The following is a 19,630-nucleotide window of genomic DNA, read 5'->3' as shown; positions in this document are numbered from 1 at the left end:
ATTAAGAAGGCGCCCAGAAGCGCGCGTTTTCGCTATTTTGACGGGATTTTCGTGTCTTTGAGGATGCCTACGGACATGAGAATAAAACTGTTATATGGGGATCAGAAACAGATGTCAAGCTAAGGAGGAAGAAAACACAAGTTGTTTCTCACCCTAGCTTATATAGAAGCATTAAAATGGAGGTTTAAATTTCGTTGGACGCAATAGTAGCAACGTGTTGTATGAAAGGAGAGAAGGTTAGCACTCCCCTTGATAAGGATGGAAGAGGCCCTTGTGGCCTATACAACACGCATACGGTTAAGGCACTGCCACCTACTTCGTGGCATCTAACCATGTTTTGCATTTCTTTTTCTCCCCTCAAGAGGTCAAACCCCTGAAGTTCAGCTCCCCTTCCTTTCTTCACCCCATTTACTCCTTTTCCCTCAGCCTAAAAACACCCAGCAGAGCCCCAGGGTGACACTCACATTCCAACCCGTGAGGCTGCACCCAACACAAGCAAAGCTCCATCTCTCCGACTACAGAAGAGCGAGCCAGCCCTGTCATTGCACAGACCTCGTTTTCAGCACCCTGCTTTAGGAGATTAGCTAATCCTGGCTGCCAAAGCACCACTGACATGCCAGGCTGGATATAACTAGAGCTAAGTATGGCTCACACCACCCAGCATTGTTCCCAGGTGGGATACTAGAGACTTACGCACAACCTTTACAAAGGTCAGCTAGAAGAGTAGATCCTTTATATCAAAGCTCTTCAGAATATCCTTGTTCAAGGGATTTCGCACAGAAAGCATCTCCCTCTGCAGCTCTGAGGGCAGGGGAAGCCGTGGAACAGCCCCTCACACCAATATGCGGGAAGTGCTACGCTACAAAATGTTACCAAATCTACACAAAAATGCTTTGCTGGAATAATAGACCGTTATCTCCACAGTGGAAAAGCAGCACAGCGACATCTTGTAATTGAAAAGTTTCATTGGAGTGCCAGAAAAAGACTGAAAAAATCATGAAGTTAAGAAATTGATTATTTGAGCAGTGATGCTCACCAAGTTTGGAGACATTGTGTCCTTTCCTGGTGGTAACGAAAAGCCTCAAAAGACAGCAGCATTGCTAACAGCCATTTCAGCACCAGCTCAACATGAACTCTCCATTTTGAAAAGCTGTACCTCATGCCTTGCAGCTGTCTTCTTCACTAAGGGTAAGTGAGGCAGTCTCCCAGCAGCCACCAGAGGAGACGTTTGTTCTGCAATTGATTTTCAGTTATTGTCAAGCACAAGGCCAATACAAAGAGAAAAAAAATTGATTTTTGCTTCACCAGGAATTACAGGTCCCCTTAGAGCTGAGCCCTTCAGGTGCAATAAAACTTGTGCTCGTTAAGAATTGCATTGAGGCACAAGTGAAACCCTGGGTCAGCCTCCCTACCCATTCTGCACCGAGGGCAGCAGGGTCAGGATTCCTTTCCCCTCATCTAAAGGTCTGGGAGGGTTTGTACCCATGTTGCCTCTGATAAGACATTCAGTTCAATCCCCTAACTTACTTTAAACAATGTCTGACTTGAGTTACGCTCCTCTTCGCGTTTTCCCCAGCAGATGTAGAGCACCAGGCTGCTCCTCCTCCTCCTTCACCCAACACAGCTGCTGCAAAAGTATTTCCTTCTAAAGGTGTTTTTAAGGGAGGCTTCTTTGGGACGCAGACACTTTACATCAGTACAACTCTTACCACAAGCATACACATAAAATCCCACCTTTTTATTATGGCATATGGTATTTTTTTTTTGGATGTGTAAATACCACGTGGGTATGACAAAAAGGGAAAGAAATACCAACGCTGAAATAGATATAGAGTCATGCCATTAGCAATACAATTTCATACGATGGATTTTCAAGATACAAAAGTCTGTTCTCGGTTTTGTTTTGCTTTTTTCTTTGTACATTGAAATAACTTTACAGTGATCTGTGAGCTCGCTTTATAACCAGGAGAGAAAAGAAGTCAAATATGCTGAGAACAACTACAAGCAGGATTCATTTTAATGGTTAACAGAAGAACTGTAACTTTGCTCTAGAAACAGCATCTATTAAACACACGTAACAAGAGGTAAGCAACTATACAGAAGGTAAGAGATTTCACCACAGGAATAAGTTGGGGCAGGAGGAGGGAGATCTGGAACTGTACGGTTTTATTTGGTCACAAAGTTTGAGCTGAGTGTTTAAAATGAAGCACCCTTAAAGATGCAGGACTCCTATTTAAAACAATACAGAAACTTCCCAAGAGACTAGAACCTACATTCTGGAAAAAAAATAATAATAAAAATTAAAAAAAAAAAAAAAACAAATTAAAAATCAGACATTTCTTTAAAAAATTCCACACATCTCTATGCTCGTGACTGAACTTATTGTTACAAAGCAGACTGGCAGCTCTTCCTTACCCAGCAACAGTGCCCAGAAGTAATGCCACCATCAATACAGTATCTTTGGGGTGTCCAGAACAAGGCTGACGCTTCTACCGCAGTCAGAACCATCCGTTTGTCAAGAGATCCGGCAAGAAAGGAGACACTGCATCTTTGTTTTTCACCACGTTGGCCGGTTCTAGCAAAGAGCCAAGGCGTTTTCTTTGGGCCAAGCCTAACAGAAACCACTTTATCAAATATTCTTCGGGTTTCCCGCCAAACTGGATTTATTATTCTCATGTGGATTTTTCGATATTTTTGTGGGTGTTTTTTTTTTTAAAAACGTGTTTTCCTGACAGTCTCTGAAGCGATGCTGGAACGTTTAACAGTCACTCTTCCACAGTTTAATTGTTTTGTCGTTTTCTAGTGCCGCTGACGCGATGATGTTTTCTGTCGGGTGACAAGCTGTTGAGATGACCACATCTAGGCAATAGAAAGAGATACAAATAGCATTATTTACAGCAATGGAGTCTGTGTCATTCCCAAAAATGAACGTGTATCGCTACTACTTTTAAAACCAACATCGCCACGTTAGTCTGTCTTTGTAGCAGAATTTCAAACACATAAGTATTTTCCAACTGTTAACACCTCATGAATACATTTAACTTTCCATTTAGCTGTAGCTTTATTCAGCACTGTAGACAAAGGAAGCAGCAAACAATCATTAAAGAACATTTTAAAAGGCCTCATATTCCTTCTGAAACTGGTTTAGAGGGAATGTTGTTTAGAAGTATTTTGCTCCTCTGTGAGAGGCAACACCAGCAAACATGAACTGAGAGCACGGAGTTGGAAAGGGTTTGGCAGGTTTCAAAATGCAAGAACTCCCCAGATTCTTGTTCTTCCTCACTTTACAGGTTAAACTCTTTGCATTTTATGCCAGAGACAGCAAATAAAAACCCCGGTCAGTTATTTCTTTCCATGTAAGAAGCAGCAAGTCAAGAATTTATGGGTCTGACAGTCAAAACTAAACATCAGAGAGAAAGCGCTCAAGCTAAGCCCTCATTACAGGCTGACATGAGGGATATTCCATCAATAAAAACAAAATCCTCTTCCACACCTGTGTGTCCTTGTAATTTCTGTACAATCTCTTTTGTCTGAAGGTTCCAAATATAAACCAGGTTGTCTTCTGAACCGGACACGATCCACTGGAAAGCAGAAAAAACATGGTTATTTTCACCTTTCTCCTCACCTACATCTAACTGCTATTGCTCAGTAAACATTTCATCGCCGTCATATGAAAGGGAACGTCCAACATTATATGACAAAGGAAGTTTCCATTCCCAAACTGTTTCTTCTACAAAGAAAAGCAGGAAAAACCGCACATCAGTAAAAAGCATCTCAAAGAAACACCAACCTTCCCACCAGTAACGGAGAAATTGGCAAATATGCAATACTTCTCGTTTTTGTGTCCTGTGTACGTCTTCAGGCACTGAAAGCAAAGAGCCACAACACATTAATACAGCCCAGAGGTAATTTTTCCCAGTCAAGGACAAACTCTCTCAGCAGAAAAGACTAAATATATCTGCCTGTGTTTCCCACCCTGCCAACTTATCTGGAGGATGCAGAGGACACTTCTGCCCTACAACACAAAATGATTTTGAAGCAGGGAGGGGAAGCCCTAAATCTGTCATGTTAGCACGAGAAAGAAAACATAAATTTATTGTTCATAAAGGGAAAAAAGCAGAAATATAGCTTGATTTGTCTCAGGGCATCACGAGACATAGGATCATAGAATGGGTTGGAAGGGACTTCCAAAGATCGTCTAATTCCCACCCCTGCCATGACAGGGACATCTTCACCAGCTCAGGTTGCTCAAAGCCCCGTCCAGCCTGGCCTGGGATGTCTCCAGGGATGGTTCATCCACCACCTCTCTGGGCAACCTGGGCCAGGCTCTCACCACCCTCAATGTACAAAATTTCTTCCTCATGTCCAGCCTGAATCTCCCTCCTTCAGTTTAAAACCACCACCCCTTGTCCTACCGCAAAAGGCCCTGCTGAAAGTTTGTCCTCTCCAATAAAGGGGTACTAACAACTTAAAACATTAAGCAAGTTTAAGCAGCACATATGAAATCCAGATTTCCCTATAAGCTTAGTTAAGCCTACATAGCGAGAGAGGATTGTTCGTACCTTTCCTTTGCTGTAGTCCCAAAGTTTAAGAGTGCTAGAAAACAGAAAAACAGAGGTTTTAGTTCTCTGAGCTTTTTCATCTCACAATTTTCTAGTAACAGAAAATGTTTCTCTATACCGGAGTTCTTAAAGTCTACATGGATCACTGTAGCCTGGCTTTAGAATTAAGAGTTAGTTAACCCCAAAAATATCAGTTTTACTGCCATGCCATTCATATTCTCCTCCATAAAATAGGGCATATTTAAGTATTTCCCCACACCTGCAAGTTTCTTTATAAATAATGACTTAAAGAAATAATGGGTGGGATAACAGACACATCACAGCAAGAGAGGACAAGGTGGTCTGGCACAACACCTTGCAGGCTTTTCAAGTTTGATACTATATATGAACTTGTACACTCGTGTAGTGTAATTACCATGATAGCTAAACAGCGGCAAAATAAAGTTTTAGCTGACACCCAAACAGTTCAAAGTCTGTGGGTTTTTCTTCGGTTTTTTTTTGTTGGTTTGTTTGTGGGGTTTGCGTTTGTTGGTTTTTAACACTTACTTGTCCAAAGTTGCAGCTAGTATGTATTTGCCATTTGGGGAGAATTTCACAAAAGACACAGGAGGGTTATCATCATCTACAGTGAAGATAAAAGCAACATCAAACAGTGCACAGTTGGACTGTCTCATTGGCAGCAAATTTCCTTTGACAACAGTTTGTTAATTGTTTCACTGAAACGAGCTTTCAGTCCCCTTGTCCCTTGGTACTTGAAGAAAACGAGAGGTGTGATTGTTTCAGTAATTTAAAAAAAAAAAAAGATATGAAGCATTTTTCTCCCAAACATTTTAAATAACCCTTTGTAGCTGAACTGCCCTTCCTTGCATCAACACTTAGAGCAAGATTGCATCTCTGCCTTCTAAAAATCACTATATTGGAATGCATGCCACTGATTTGCAGTGCCATACAACTTGCCTATGTAATGCTTCGTAAGAATATGAAAGACCAAGGAATATGAGCCTAAGAGGACGTTTCCTTTCATCAGCAATGTCCACAATATGCACGTTGCAATACAAACAGGCAGCTTGTGTAGTCACAGACCACCCGTTTTCACATCCAACAGCACAATCTGCTTTGTCGTTCCAGTTTTGAAAGGTTGCACAACAAGCATGACGTGGATGAACGGCAGAAAATTGCAAAACTCTATTTTTGCCCATTCATACTACACAGCACTCAAAGCTTAAGCAAGTTTCCACTTGTGTGAAAGGAGAGACCCTCTCATTGCAATAGCTCAGACAACAATGAATTAACAGAATGGTAAGAAGACAGTATAGTAGAGCTTAAGGAAGCCACTGTTCACAGCAATGATGCAGAATATCTGTGTTACAACTCAACAGCGAAGAGCAGAGCACAAACAAGAAGTATATTCCTACTTACCAATCAGTGTTTTCAAGCACTGGCCTGATGCTGTATCCCAGATTCGACTATTAAAAACATACAAGAACAATTACTATTGCTTTTGAATGCTTTGTTCCAATTTCAACATTACAAATACAAGCTTTTTTTGAAAAGCAAAAGGTTTGAACTGTGCTGCAGCCAAGAAATAACCACTTACCAGAGTCCATCATAGCTACTTGACACTATCAGGGATCCATCACGATTAAAATGCACCTGTAACATTGCAGAAAGGGAAAAATAAACTTACCCATCTTCACAAAGAGCGAATTTTTAAACCCCACTGAAAGTACTTATCTGCCACTACCGACACTGCAATTCACGGGGATACAACCAGGACCACTATTTTAAAGACTAATTGCTACTAACATTCACTCGTAAACATGAAGTATCTTCCACACAAGGCAGAACAATCGTGTTACAACAGTCATGGTTTCACACATCTGAGGTTCAAATTTCTTTTCCTTAATTCCAAAAATACTAGGAGTTGAACACCTTCTGTTTTTTCTTCATTTGAACTGACATTGCTGTATTCCAAGCTCCTTTTACCTTATAAATGAATGAGCAGTCAAATCCACCCCAGCCCATCCACAACCCTGTGCAAGGGCCTGGTAGTAAGAGCTGGAGCACAAATCCCCTTCTCCACAGAGGCAGGAGTTCTGCTGAACAAAACCAGCAAGTTCACTTATCGGAAGGGACTTACAGCTGAAACCGGGTCAGAATGTGCAGGCAACGTCTTGAGGCACTTCCCTGTCTTCACATCCCATATCCTCACGCTTTCGTCGAACTGAAGGTGGAAGAAATGCACAAGGTGGTTTAGCAATGCACCTTTAGTTGAAGCGTCACAGCATGTGACGCATGTGCCTCCCGCCAGCTGCCCTGTGGCTGCAAGCCCAGGACACCAGCACCACACTCTTATTTTATATGATGTTCAAGTCTAGATTCTGATCATTATACTGACACAGCAAAGCATGCATTAAGATCTGACCCAATCTGCAGAGTTTCCAGGTGATTAGAAGACATACTGTGAGTTAAGTTATAATTTCTAATCCCCTAGATTCTAAGCTCTATTATGAATTCTGTATTACGCTACCTATAAATTGTACTACATTCATTCTGCTTGTAGAAATCCTGGGCCATTCTAGTCATAAATTCTGTGCTATACTAATCATAACACCCCGTTTGCAAAGCTTTAATTGTAACCATGACTGTAGTGCCATCATCGTTCTGCAAAAGATCCCTAAAAGAACCGTCCTGTCCCCATAGTGTTGGGTACCAGGGGTGTGCGGTATTTGCTTTGCACAAAGAGAAAATATCACTTACTGATCCAGAAACAATGAGGTTCGACTGAGGGTTGAAGTTGCAGCAGAAAACGTAGTTACTGTGCCCTTTCAATGTCTTTAAGCACTTACCCTGAAACAAGATTTAGCAGAGTTAAGCACACAGCATCCTTCAGCACCACAAGATAATCTGCATTAGGGTTAATCACTGGGCAGCACACAAAGCAGCCATGTCTAACCCCACATTTACATGGGCAGGGGACCAGCTCCAGCAAAACAACAGGAAAGAAAAAAAACCACATTTTTCATGACTGCAGCCAAGATGCAAACTCTTCAGGCCACTCAGGAGACCCAAGCAGTTTAACATACCCAACCAAAATTCAGCCAAATTATCCCGCTCTCATTATAACAGCACAAAAGGAAGGGGAAAAGAAGCAAAAATCAAATGAAGCTATGACAAGAAGTCCCAAAAACATTTAGTCCGACACGCTGCTTTCAGAAGTGAAGGCAGCGGTTTTATTGCCACCATAAGGCTCAAGCATTCTCAGAAATAACCAGAATCCTCACGGTACCTGTAAATATCCCCTTAATTCACTCATCCTCACAGCCCATTCAACCAGCAATTCATTATAAGCAGGAAAGAGTCAATATTACCCAAAGAATTAAGACACTACTGCTGGGGAGAAGGAAGGTAAATAATAATTTCCGCCCTTACCGAGCTTACATCCCATATTTTGAGAGTTTTATCATCGGAGGCAGAGACAAGAAGGTTGGAATCTGATGACCAAGCAACATCAGAGATGCCCTAAAACAAAGGGAAACCATTCTCAGCTCTGTTCACCAACACAGGAAAATGGAAAACACAGACTGCACATTGTATTCACAGCTGAAGCTTGAAAGAAAATTCAGCATTGAGAGCTGGGAATTCATTGATTTGATGGGGTTAAGAGCTCCTCTGGCACTTGTTCATTTTCAGCTGAGCCATATACTCCAAAAACATCAATGGCTTGTTCACACAGCTCTGACTGTGGCCACCAACACCCTCTCTTGGAATTCATAAACACTATGTTATAGGAACTAATCTGAGTTAGTGGCTTCTCTTCGTGACAAATGACTCGCTCTTCATGGCTCGAGTCCCTAAGGGCTGGAGAAGAACAAGATTCTACCGGTTTTTCTTTTGGTGAATCTTCATTTTGCTTACAAAACTTAAGCACGTAAGAAACTTCAGAAAGCAAAACCAAAGCGTTTGGGAGTTTGCGTTTTCATCAGAACTGTGCAGAATGAGTAAGTGTCGTGTTTATGTAGGCAAGCCCACAAGAAATATTCAATCTCCTTAAAAGGCAAGCCATTCTGCTCCATTTACAAAGGAAAGACGGAACAGGACACAGTGCTACAGTTTACAGGGATTTCCACCCAGGAATGAGCTGCCCCGTATCCGAGGCTGGTGCTCCTGAACTGGGGATGCCAGGCAGCGTGCAGGCAGGTTCGGCATCGCCAGCCTGCGCTTCACCCAGATTTCCAGCCCAACTTGCTATTACTCAGCAATTCCAGTCCCGGGCTGTTGTGCAGGACTTTATGAACAAAGCAATACAAACTGAGACTGAAGAACAAGCCTCCTACCCAAGCCAAACCAGCCAAGAATGGAAATTTCTGGATGAGGAAGAGAAAGCAAAATCCTTTATGAGTAAATTCACATGCACAGTGATCTCCTCATACTCACCAGTTTATGACCAGATATTGTTTTTTCAAACTTGCCATCATACGCTCCCCAAATTTTAATGAGTTTGTCAGCAGCTGGAAAAGAATGTGCCAGTTAAGATATTAGCAGCACTAACAGATAATATTAACTACATCTCCAGAAACACTGGGGTTTTCTTCCTTCCCAAGCAGGCCTAAGTGTATAAGGTAATATGTAACTGCAAAGAACAGTTTGGTACAGGCCAAGCTGCAGCAGCTGAGATTACATAAACTGCCTGGAATGCAAAGTCTCCAGCCGCTTGAGTTTCCCTGATGACAACTTGCGTTTCCACTTTTGTTTTAGATCGCCAGTGGTAAAAGCAGAGAACGCACAGGAAGGCTGAAACGCTTTTGCCCAAAAAGAACAAAAATTACACCACAAGCTGGACTGAATTAACGCCTGCAAAAAAAGCAAACGTATTATCCATGTTAACTGGTAAAACACGCCAGAGAAAAAAGTTGATATTTGCCAGAGGTAAAAAGGGCGGGGGAGAGGGAGGGACTTTCATGAGGACACTTGAACATAAAAGTTGATTTATATATGGTACGCAGCACTGGTTTTACTAAGGCTAACTGCAGTTAAGCCAAAGACCTAAGTCATTCCCATGTCACTCCCATCTAATGAAGGAAACGCTACAGACAGTTCTCCAAGGTCCACATTTGCATGTTTTAGATGAGATAAAAAGCAAGCAATACTTACAGGAGCTGGCTAGCCACTCTCCATTAGGACTAAACTTTACTGATGAGACTGCCTTTGTATGTCCCGCTAACGTGAACTTTAGAGCATAGTTCGGTTTTACTGGCGCAGGCTGCAAGAAAAATGTATATGAACGAGTTGAATAAATTCCAAATGTAGTATCTCAGTGACAAGCCTGTATCCAGCTGGGTCAGTACACAGCAGTGGACTGCATGACTGTTCACCAAAACAGATTCCAGCATTTTTGCCCCACTCCAAATGCAATAAAAAACAAAACCACAAACAAAACCCCCCCTTGCTGCACCAACTTCATCCCCAGCACAAATTCCACCCAAGCCAATAACCAAAAGGCGAGAGTAATGCTGTGCTGGGTAGATCAAAATAATACTCTTGGTACTGATCTGCGTAGTGCTTTTATGTGTTTGCAGGTTTCTTCCTTATCATGAATCAAACCACAGACCAATTCCTCTATAATCCCCCCATAATCTCAGGGGTTTTTCCCCTTTTCCCCCTCTGTGAAGTTTTCACAGTTAGACAGTAACATCTCCTTTGAGCATCTGCAGGCTTTAAAGAATGGGAATAATGACTGCCTCCCCACCTTGCAAATACGAACATGGATCCACTGACTCTCCAGCCACCTCTAGGCATTCTGAGGATACAACCAACCTGCCTTTCTAATGCTCAGATGAGAAATATTTCATTAACAAGAACTTGCACTAAGTCAAAACCCCTAACATGACAAAAGGGGCCACACTCCACCCACTTTTCCCATCAAATCCTCAGCACATTTTCAGCTCAAGACGACATCAGAAGCAGAAACCTGGAGAAGCTCTTGGTCTACGTGCAAATTCAATTCTGTAATTCTGGTTTTTAGTTGAATATGCAGGTAGTTGCCACGTGTATTCACACGGATATTGTTCAGAGCCCCACACACACCTTGCTCTGATTGGTTGAGGAGGAAGGAGTAGATTGTGTTTTGGTGGATTCTGCATCTGGCTTCTTTTCTTCTGTTGCCATGGTTCTGGGGCTGGCAAATGAGACTTATGGTGCTTGAAGGGGAGAATGAATGTGCTGCTTCAAAAGGCAGCTCTTGCCACGCAGAGGAGAAGCGGCGCTGAAACAGAAACCTGGAAGAAAAACAAAATATTCTCATTAGCTGTCAAAAAGATCCTCAGCAGCTAGAAAAATGAGATTAGCCTGACTGCAGGCGCCAGAAATCAGTGTGAAAAGCCATATTCCGTATCTGTTTAGCAACACGGGAGTATTTTAGGCCTTCAGAACCCACTTATGTGCAAGACCAAGAACCGAAGTCACGGCCTTTTATCACTTATTGCAAAGCTTTTTTCCACTCTACTCCATTCCAAATAGAAATAAAGCAGAATAGCTTTAGGTGTAGAAGGGTTTTCATATCACGCTCCCCAAAACGCTTCTAACACGTACTCAGTACACAGTAAATACAACGGTTTGTACAAAAGGTGAAAACAAAACAGTCTGAGGTCTTTTTTTTCCCTATATTTATTAATGAAGGGAATACAAGATCATAACGAGCGCAAAAAATAACGGGCATTTCCACAGCTTAAGATCCCACTACATCTTGGAATGCGAGTATTTCAGCCTCAGATTTCCCTCCTAAACAGTCTGAGCATCAAATCACACCCTTCTCCACCTGAGACTTCCTCCTGACTCAAAGCCAGCCCTGCGTTATTCTCACCAGACTCGCTTTCTGTAACAAAACCTGCTCAAGTGCTGTGCCAGTGCTCGGTAATCAGGGCTGATGCTGCAGAGGGAACAATCCCCATTGCAGCTCAGCCACATTTCAGCTTAGGAACAGAATAAGCTCCGGCTCACACTGTATGGATTTGTCTTCAAGTACACTCGCAATATCCCACCACCACTGCCATTCTTTTTGAGGGTGGCAGCAGATTTGGGAGCAATGGCATTTGCTCTTTCGGTGACTAAGTGGCATTTCAAGCACCTCCTTCAAGCACTACCAGCTGCCTGTCTGCTTTAACAAGCCCTCTCCACAGCGTGAATAAATCACCGGTGGCGATGATAAGAAACTGAAAGTTTCCTAACGCGGATCAGACCCTTTTCACCTGGAACTCATTTGGCAACTTCGGCGAGCTCGCCCAGCCCCGCCTGCACCGCAGCATCGCCCCGCACGAAGCCCAGCGCCCGCACCCGCGGGGTTGGCAGCGGGGGGGACGCGGGGAACCCGCAAACAGGCGCCCAAGCGCCGGCGCAGCCCCCGCCGCCGGGCACGCGGTGCCGACACACCCACCGGCCCGCAGCGCCACGGCCGCCGGCTGCAAACGCCCTTTCCCCGCCACGTTTGGGGAGGTGGGAGAGGGTGCAGTTCCCTGCGGGAACCCCAAACTTTGAGGGGGGTGCAGGGGTGTCTCGTCCCCCCTCCCCAGCCGCAGCCCCGCTCGGTTGCGGAGCCGCCCGCGTGCACGCGCGCCCGACCCGCGCGCGGGAGTGGGAAGGCGGGAGGGTGGCGGCGGGAGGGTGGCGGCGCGAGGCCCAGCGCGCGGCCTCCACGAGGGGAGGGGAAGAGGAGGGGGGAGGTAGGGAAGTGGGCTCCGCGCGCTGCCTGAGGGGAGGCGGCGCCGCCGCGCGCGAGGGGAGAACGGCGGTGCGGGAACCCGGCGGTGAGGAGACGGGAGAGGAAAACGGGCCGCCCCCCCCCCCCGCGCCTCGCGGTGACTTACCGGGGGGAAAGGGGGAGGGAAAAAGGGGGGGCCCGGCGGCGGTGCCACCGCCTCCTCCGCGGCGAGGAGGAGCGCGGCCGCAGGAGGGGAGGGGAGGGACGCGGCGGCGGCAGCTCCGGGGCCGCCAGGCGGGGGGAATGTAGGACGGCGCATGCGCGGTCCGGGCCAAAGGCTGCACAATGCCGCTCTCTCCCGGGAGCGCTACGGCAGGGTCCGAGAGCCAAAAAGCAGCGGGTGGGCGGTGCCATAGAGGGGTAGGAGGTGCCTTAGAGGGTGGGAGGTGCCTTAAAGGGGCAGGCGGTGCCTTGAAGGGGAGAGCAGTGCCTTAAAGCGGTGGGCGGTGCCTTAAAGCGGTGGGCGGTGCCTTAAAGCGGTGGGCGGTGCCTTAAAGCGGTGGGTGGTGCCTTAAAGAGGCAGACAGCGCCTTAAAGCGGAAGGCGGCGCCTTTCTCCGGCCCAGCCCTCCCCTCCTTCACTTTCCCGGGCTGAGCGGCCGCAGTCGGCGGGGAAGAGGCCCGAGCTCTGTGCTGTGCGCTGCGTCTGCTACGGGTGAGGCCCCTCTGAGGTGCTGTCCTTGCCCTGGGTGGCTCCGTGTGGAGCGGGCGTCGAGAGCAGCAGCATCCAGGGCCCTGCCGGGCATGTGGCGCAGAGCAGGGCTGGTCAGGGCCCCATCCAGCCTGGGGGACGTTGCTGTGTAGCACAGATCACGCCGGGCACCCGCGGTCAGGTACGCAGCCGCTGCCACGGCTCTGCTCCCATCCATAGCAGTTGTTAAAACACAGTTGAACCCGGCTGCAGCAGGGTTAGGTGTCGGTGGGTTAATATGCACGACAGCACCAGTACTACAGATAAAAGCCGCTGTGAAATTCACAATGCACTAACGTGTGTAATGCATGAGGCTGATGGATGAGCCATTTAACGCTTTAATATTTGCTGTATCCAGACTGTATCCAAGGTGGTTCTCAGTGTACCAGCGTACAGGGGCCCTGATTCAGAAAAGCATTTAATTTTGATTCGCAAAGGCCAAAAGTTAAGCATGTGTTTAAGTGCTTTTCTGGAGAGCAGCGTTCTTTTCTGAGCCTATTCCACACAGAACACATTACAGTCTGCTTTCAGTTGAGGGATGAAAAGGAGGAGACGTGTCATTTGCTGGCCCTTTAACACAGGAAGATCTTAGGGCTCCAAAAATTCTAGTGGCAGCTGAGATAGGAAAAAAAAAAAGCTGAAAAGAAAAAGCTGTGGTACAGTGAAGCCAAAGCTCTTCCCCTACTGCCTGCAAACCCACAGCAGAAGTCTGGAGAATTAACCCTGCTGTCTAAACTCGAGGAGGTAAAACGTAAACAGAGTTACAAGAGCTGCAGCAGCCGCACAACAATGTTAGGAAACAAATCCAGCTAAGTTTCTGTTGCTGGTTCTTCCAGATGGTTTTTGCTTGAAGTTTTCATTATTTAAAAAAAAAAAAAAACAAAGAGCACAAATGAAATCAAAGTATAATGCTATGTATTTATATAACTTGCCTGTGACAGGGATAAGATGTTTTTATGTCTTTCACATTGGAGATAAATGTTTGTATTTTGCCTCTCAGTGTCTGCTTTGCAAGTGCTTCCCTAATATTTTTTTAAATATGTATAAAATACATATGTTTGTATAAAATTTTTTTCCTATACTGAATAATACCTCTCTGAACCTTGAAAACGGTAGCCTCGACACAAATTAATTGTAATCTTAAACAACCCCTTAGCCTCTAAGTGTCCTGGATTTTTTTTTAAAACAAGTTAAAGTATGATAAACTCCATTTGGCAAAGCACTTGCTCACATGCTAGACAGGGTTTTTGACAGCATGGCGCCTGCAGGGAAAGGCAGCTCAGCGTGCAGGGGCATTTTTTGGGGACTGCATATTGTGAGTACCTGGGGATTTGCACAGACAGCCCATTACCTTTGGATGAAATTTAACTTGTTGGTTGTGAGTCATCGATGAGGGTCTTTCCTGCTCTCCCAGCCATGCTGCCACAGCTGGGATCAGCAGGATGTGGTATCTGTCCAAGTTCTCTCTCTGGAAAAGAGTGGGGTTTGGCAGGCTTCTCCCTCGCAAAATCTTTCATTCCATTTGGTTCAAAATAGCCTGAACTTGGTGACCTGCCAAGTACACTGGAAAAGACACCTGTCTGAGAGTTTTTATTTTTTGTGGGAGAGCAGCTTCCCATAATCATGAAAGGGAAATAAAAGTCCATGAGTGGCTCACATGAGACAGAAATGACTGCTTTCAGTGCTGCTGGGATCCCTTCAGGTGGCTTTAAGGGTGTCAGGACCAGAGCTGAGGCCATGGGTGCTGCTATGACTGATGTATACAATTTTGCCACAGGTTCCACCGAGACCACAACTAATCCAGTCCTGCAGATTTGATCCAAAGGATGTTAACCTTTGTGGAAAAGCTCCCACTGACTCCAGTATATGCTGGACCTGCTCTTTAGACCTGGCTGCTGCAAACAAGCTCGTGCTTACGTTTGCAATGGTGAGTAATAAGGCATTAAGCTTACAAGCTGTGTAAGCCCACGTTTATGTTTTGGCACAATTAGCAATCTCAGTTAGGACTTTTATTTGCTTGGGCCTCTCAGCAGACACAGGGAGCACAGAACAGACTTACTGTGTGTTACACACTGCTCAAGAAACAGAGAGAGGAAGAACCTGTGAGAAACCTGCTGCATCTTTTAGTCTTTTAAAGAGCTGCTGATCTCTGACACATTGCTGTTCCTCTGTGGTTGCTAATACGCTGCTCTGTTTCTTTCTAAATCCCAGATACATCGCATTCATATGTTTCTTCTGGGATTTAAAAACAAACAGTAAACCTTTTCCAGGCTGATATTTCTACCTCCCCCACTACGTTATGAACAGTGCTTGCATCACTGCCAACATTTGTTCATTTAAAACTGGGAAATCTCAGCCCAGTGGAGAGCAGGTAGGGTTTGATTCATTCTGCCCTGGGAGGGATGTGTACAAACACTTAGCCTGGGCACAAGGGACCTGTGGAAGCTAAGTCAAGTTCTTTCAAAGTCAGATCATTGAACCCAGTGTGTATAGAGCTCCATGTTAGTAAAGACCTGTTAAGAAACAGTCCATATTTTTGAAGAGAAGGGAGGACTTCATGCAGGATTGGAGTCCAGCAACGTGCCGGAGTGTATCATTCAAAGCGGATTCCCCCCAATGCGTGTCACAGCCAAGTTAATGCAAAAACGCTGGTGATTTGTGAGCCCCAGACTGCATCACACGTGGTGTGACTGCCAGATGTGATGACAGCCTGCCTCTCCCAGCCTCTTCAACCGGAGCAGCAGGTTCTCAGCACTTCTGGGAATCAGGAGCTTCGTTTTTGGCTGGTGCAAATGGTTACAACTCCAATGAACGGACAGTTCAATAAGATTAACTCATATCCCTGAGATATAAAACTATCTGAAATCTGAGTATATTTAGTACTCATTTTAATTTAGAAATTGAGATGTTTGAAAGTGTTACTGTTTGGTTAGAGCATTTTCTGCCTTCCCATCAGTTACCATAGTTCTGTGCCTGTTGGGGCTTGTAGAGATCCTAGCTTGTGGGTTCCCTGTTTGGGGGCTCTGCTCACCCTTTTCCAGATGAAGAGCAAACAGTGAAGAGACAAAGGTCCTGTAGGCACTGAGTAGCCAGGGTGGCCTCACCAACTGACGTGTCCAGGCTCTCAGAACGACAAAGTGTGAGTCAGAAGAGCTGAGCACCAGTTCTGGCTCTGCCCATGATTCTCTGCATCATCATATTCCCTCTCAGCTTCCTCAGCTTTAAAACAGGGCTCATAATATTTTCTTACCTACAAAAGCTGTTAGGAGGATTATTGCATTGTTGTGAATTCCACAGATGAAAGGTAGTACAGAAGAACAAACTGCAATTATTGTTTCAAACCTCTGCCCTAGTCCTGTCATCCTTAACTTACTGAATAACACTTACTCAGTCGAGGAAATCCTGCCACTACAGTGAAGAAAATCATCGGTAAAGATGACTCTGTCGCAATAAAAGCATTTATCCCCTTGTGTTCAACACCCTTCTCTCTGCCACTGGGATGATAGGAGTCATACATTCCCAGACATTTTCTACACGCTCTTAAGCAATCTTCTGTTGGTGCACTATTATTTCTTTATCCCAAACATGACTGTTATTGAATAAATTATGTAATGTAGAATGACATCCACTCTAGAGGTAGCAGCTGCTGCTAATAGGCTCTGCTGTGAGTCTGCAGATGTGTGATCTCTTGGGGCCCATGGCAGCTGATGGCTGATAAAATGGGCAGAATGGCCAAATTTCCCAGCCTTGAGGCGTGTGGAGCTCACGTCAGCCTTCACATGCCACTTGCCTACAGATGTGCCCAGAGTTGGAGGACAGAATGGATTGCCAATGTGGCACTCAGACTTCAGCAGCCTTCTCCACTTGCAATCCCTAAGTAATCCCCAAGTACAAATACTAACAGAACTCCCTTGTAGTGGGCAACAATGGTTTTGATAGTCAAAGAGGCACTGAATGGTGAGGTAAAGAATCAGAAGCTCCAGGTTAGTGTTCCTGGCAGTCCCTGATTACTATTAAATGCTGTTGGGTGCAGTCATGCAAGGCACTGAGCGTGGCCAGTTCTCACAAAACTCATCAGTCCCACAGAGACAAGAATCTCCCTTTCTTGCTTCTATCCACCCTTGTTTTCAAAAGACTCAAGTCCTACCCTGGACACCAAGAGTAGAGAAGTGTCAGTGTTTAGCAGCCCTGAAAAACACTCCGCTTTTGCAAAAATAAGTTTTTTCTTGTCAAAGCATATGCACAAAGCCTCCTAGAAGGGTTTATGTACCACTGTGAATTAAGAGTTAAAAACAGTGCAATGGCAAGGAATAAATACACTGCAGGTGTTAGTTAACAAGGTACTAATTGGGTAACTGGAGGTGCACCATAAGAGACCACAGAGGCTAATCAAAAGGCTCTGAGTGAATCTAGGATGTTCCTCTGAGCTTGAGGAGGAGGAGAAAGTGAATAGCTGCTGCTGTAATCTTACATTTTCTGGAAAAGCTGGTGTTAAGGTATCCTCAAGCAGGCAGACTTACATCTTTTGTGTAAAACTAATATGAGAAAATCACTTCAAAAATGCATTTAAAGATTACAACTATTTTTTCCTCAGCCTAAGTACTTTTACTTTGGGCAAAGTACCTAGTGCTTGAATTGTTATGATTTGATTTCACTGTACCTCCTATGGGGCTTATTTAAACTGACTCAGCCTGTGCCTGTTTGGTATAAAGAAGGCTTTAAGGATCTCTAGAACATGTTTGCTTTCCTGTTCCCTTGGAGGATGCATCTGGGTTCTTTAGGTGTAAGTTTGCAGACCTACAGGTAGGTGTGTGTGTGATTTGTATGTTCCAGGTTAAAAGCTGGTAGTGGTGACATCTTTGGGAACAGTTTTGCATGTGACTTGTTTGGCCTGCTCAGTATTATGCTTAATAAATGTAACAATTTGAGATTAAACTGTCTTATACCCATACTGGGTGAGATAAGGCAGTATTAGGTGTAGTTGAAGACTGCTTTTGGGTTGCAGTTTTGTTGTACCCTCCATGACCAAACTGCTCTTGAAAGTGCATTTGCAGTGAGGATCACACTCCAGTTTTTAGCTTGTGAATGTTCATTGTGAAGTGACTTTGCCAGCTTGAAGAGCTTTGTGCTCATGCAGGGACCCTCCTTGCCTCTCGTCTCTGCCCTTTGCCGGTGCTCAGCCCTCCATTTGTGTTCTCTATGTGCTGCTGAACAGTTTCCATCATGAGACCCCCTGTTCAGTTGCTTGTAATTTTGCCACGTCTTGTGTTTCAGCCAACACATTTTTTTGTTGTTGTTGCCTCAAACCAAAACATAAATACATTTAAAAATCAAAATTTCAGATCGTGGTTCAGCTGAAAAAAGAGTCTTCAGGGTGAAAGACACACATCTTCACAAGTGTTCATAATGAATACTCAGCTGATTACTCCCTGCTCCCTCCCTTGGAAAGCTCCAGCCTGCCAAGTTTTCCCAGCCCCCCATGCCCAGAGTGGCAGCAGTTTTCATTTAGGGGCTCTTTGGTCATGCTCATCATTTGGTGTCTGTGTATGTTACAGTATTCATAAATTTATACCCTGCTTATCCATGTGGATTGGACATGTACTGGAGCAGGACAGTGCGTTCAGAATAACTGAGCTGGTGCCTTTCCACTCTCAAGTGCTCTGGTACATGTGTACTCTTCCAGAATTGTCTTGAAAATAGGAATATGGCAGAATGATGATAAAAAGTGCCCTGTACTCAGTTCCCTCTACCTAATATTCAGCGTCCAGGATGCTTTTAGGCAGGGTGGGGTTCAGGTGATGTTTCAAAGGGATTTCCTTGCTCAGTCTGATAATGAGGAGTATGTGATGACCAGACGTGGGGCAGGTTGTGAAGTGTGGCTGCTGCCCTTAAGATACGGAACATGCTTTTTTCTTGCTGCTCATGTGCTCTGTGTTCCTGCAGAGTGCGAGTGGGTGTGGAGGGCACTGAAATGGCTTTTGGGTACCTGAGGGTCAAGTCAAAAAGGCCAATGCACGCAGAAGGGAGCCCAAGGCACACGCTGACCTAGTGTGGGGTTGGGCTGCAGATGCCGTTGCAACTTCAAATATGATCTTACAAAAGTGTGTCAAGAGCAGTACAGCTGTGAGCAAGTTTCTAGTTCCTGCATTTGAATGAGCCTTGAAGTTGAGTGCAAAAAAGCACTTTTTTTGGGGTTCAGCTAAGGCACATGCACAACTCTGGTTTCATCCTGAGGCAGCCACAAGCCTGAGTGGAATTTTCTTAAGCATTTATCCACTTGCCTGTACAAAACTCAGTCTTGCAGATTATATCAGACCTCCTGAGAAATTTCAGTCCCGTTGGTCACGTTTTTCAAAAGCTAATCTTCTGGAAATAAGGTCTTCCAGTAAAACTGCCTTCACCTTATGGTTACAATAAACTGACTTATTAATTGGCATCACCACATGGCTGTCTGTAACAGGCAGCGTGGCAGCCTCTGCCGGCATATGTGTCCACAGAGAAATCTTCTAACTGCTTCTTGTTTTATGTTGGCGCTCAATTGTTTCCCCTGGACTTGTTTATTTTCCAACAGCTCTATTTTTTTTCTTGGCTTTTGTGCTGCAGCAATTGAGTCATATTTAGG

General features: G+C 44.9%; 2 protein-coding genes and 1 non-coding gene across 7 annotated transcripts in view; 2 read left to right on the top strand and 1 right to left on the bottom strand.

Moving 5' to 3' along the window:
* Positions 1-214: 214 nt before the first annotated feature.
* On the top strand, positions 215-339 carry LOC136110636 (U6atac minor spliceosomal RNA). The gene has a single exon (XR_010652642.1). It is a non-coding gene; the product is annotated as a U6atac minor spliceosomal RNA (small nuclear RNA).
* A 1,378-nt stretch (positions 340-1,717) lies between these two features.
* On the bottom strand, positions 1,718-12,591 carry WDR5 (WD repeat domain 5). Its single transcript, XM_065853661.2, has 14 exons — positions 12,425-12,591; positions 10,650-10,840; positions 9,717-9,825; positions 9,000-9,073; positions 7,995-8,084; positions 7,323-7,412; positions 6,703-6,786; positions 6,160-6,215; positions 5,982-6,028; positions 5,109-5,184; positions 4,563-4,596; positions 3,791-3,865; positions 3,494-3,581; positions 1,718-2,859 (listed from the first exon to the last, which is right to left on the bottom strand). The coding sequence occupies exons 2-14, from the start codon at positions 10,728-10,730 to the stop codon at positions 2,759-2,761; spliced, it is 1,005 nt and encodes a 334-aa protein (XP_065709733.1). The 5' UTR covers positions 10,731-10,840; positions 12,425-12,591; the 3' UTR covers positions 1,718-2,758.
* Positions 12,288-19,630, top strand: part of BRD3 (bromodomain containing 3) — a 42,021-nt gene continuing 34,678 nt past the window's right edge. For 2 of the 5 annotated variants that reach the window (XM_071817488.1, XM_071817489.1), the window contains exons 1-2: positions 12,288-12,364; positions 14,786-14,935. The gene's annotated coding sequence lies outside the window, so the exon portion shown is untranslated. Of the gene's footprint in view, positions 12,416-12,886; positions 12,973-13,024; positions 13,151-14,785; positions 14,936-19,630 lie in introns of those variants that run through there. The other 3 variants (XM_065853650.2, XM_065853653.2, XM_065853652.2) reach the window with 3 other exon arrangements.

The sequence above is a fragment of the Patagioenas fasciata genome, chromosome 20, assembly GCF_037038585.1.
Source record: "Patagioenas fasciata isolate bPatFas1 chromosome 20, bPatFas1.hap1, whole genome shotgun sequence".
Taxonomy (NCBI): Eukaryota; Metazoa; Chordata; class Aves; order Columbiformes; family Columbidae; genus Patagioenas; species Patagioenas fasciata.
The sequence above is the reverse complement of the archived record's forward strand: the minus strand, read 5'-3'. Positions and strand labels throughout refer to the sequence as shown.

Excerpts from the sequence above, each read along its gene's own strand:
- WDR5 (XM_065853661.2), bottom strand. The coding sequence starts at position 10,730 with ATGGCAACAGAAGAAAAGAAGCCAGATGCAGAATCCACCAAAACACAA. Across the intron at positions 9,826-10,649 it reads CCTCAACCAATCAGAGCAAG|CCTGCGCCAGTAAAACCGAA; the intron begins GTGTGTGTGGGG and ends TTTTTCTTGCAG. Across the intron at positions 8,085-8,999 it reads CAATATCTGGTCATAAACTG|GGCATCTCTGATGTTGCTTG; the intron begins GTGAGTATGAGG and ends CCTTTGTTTTAG.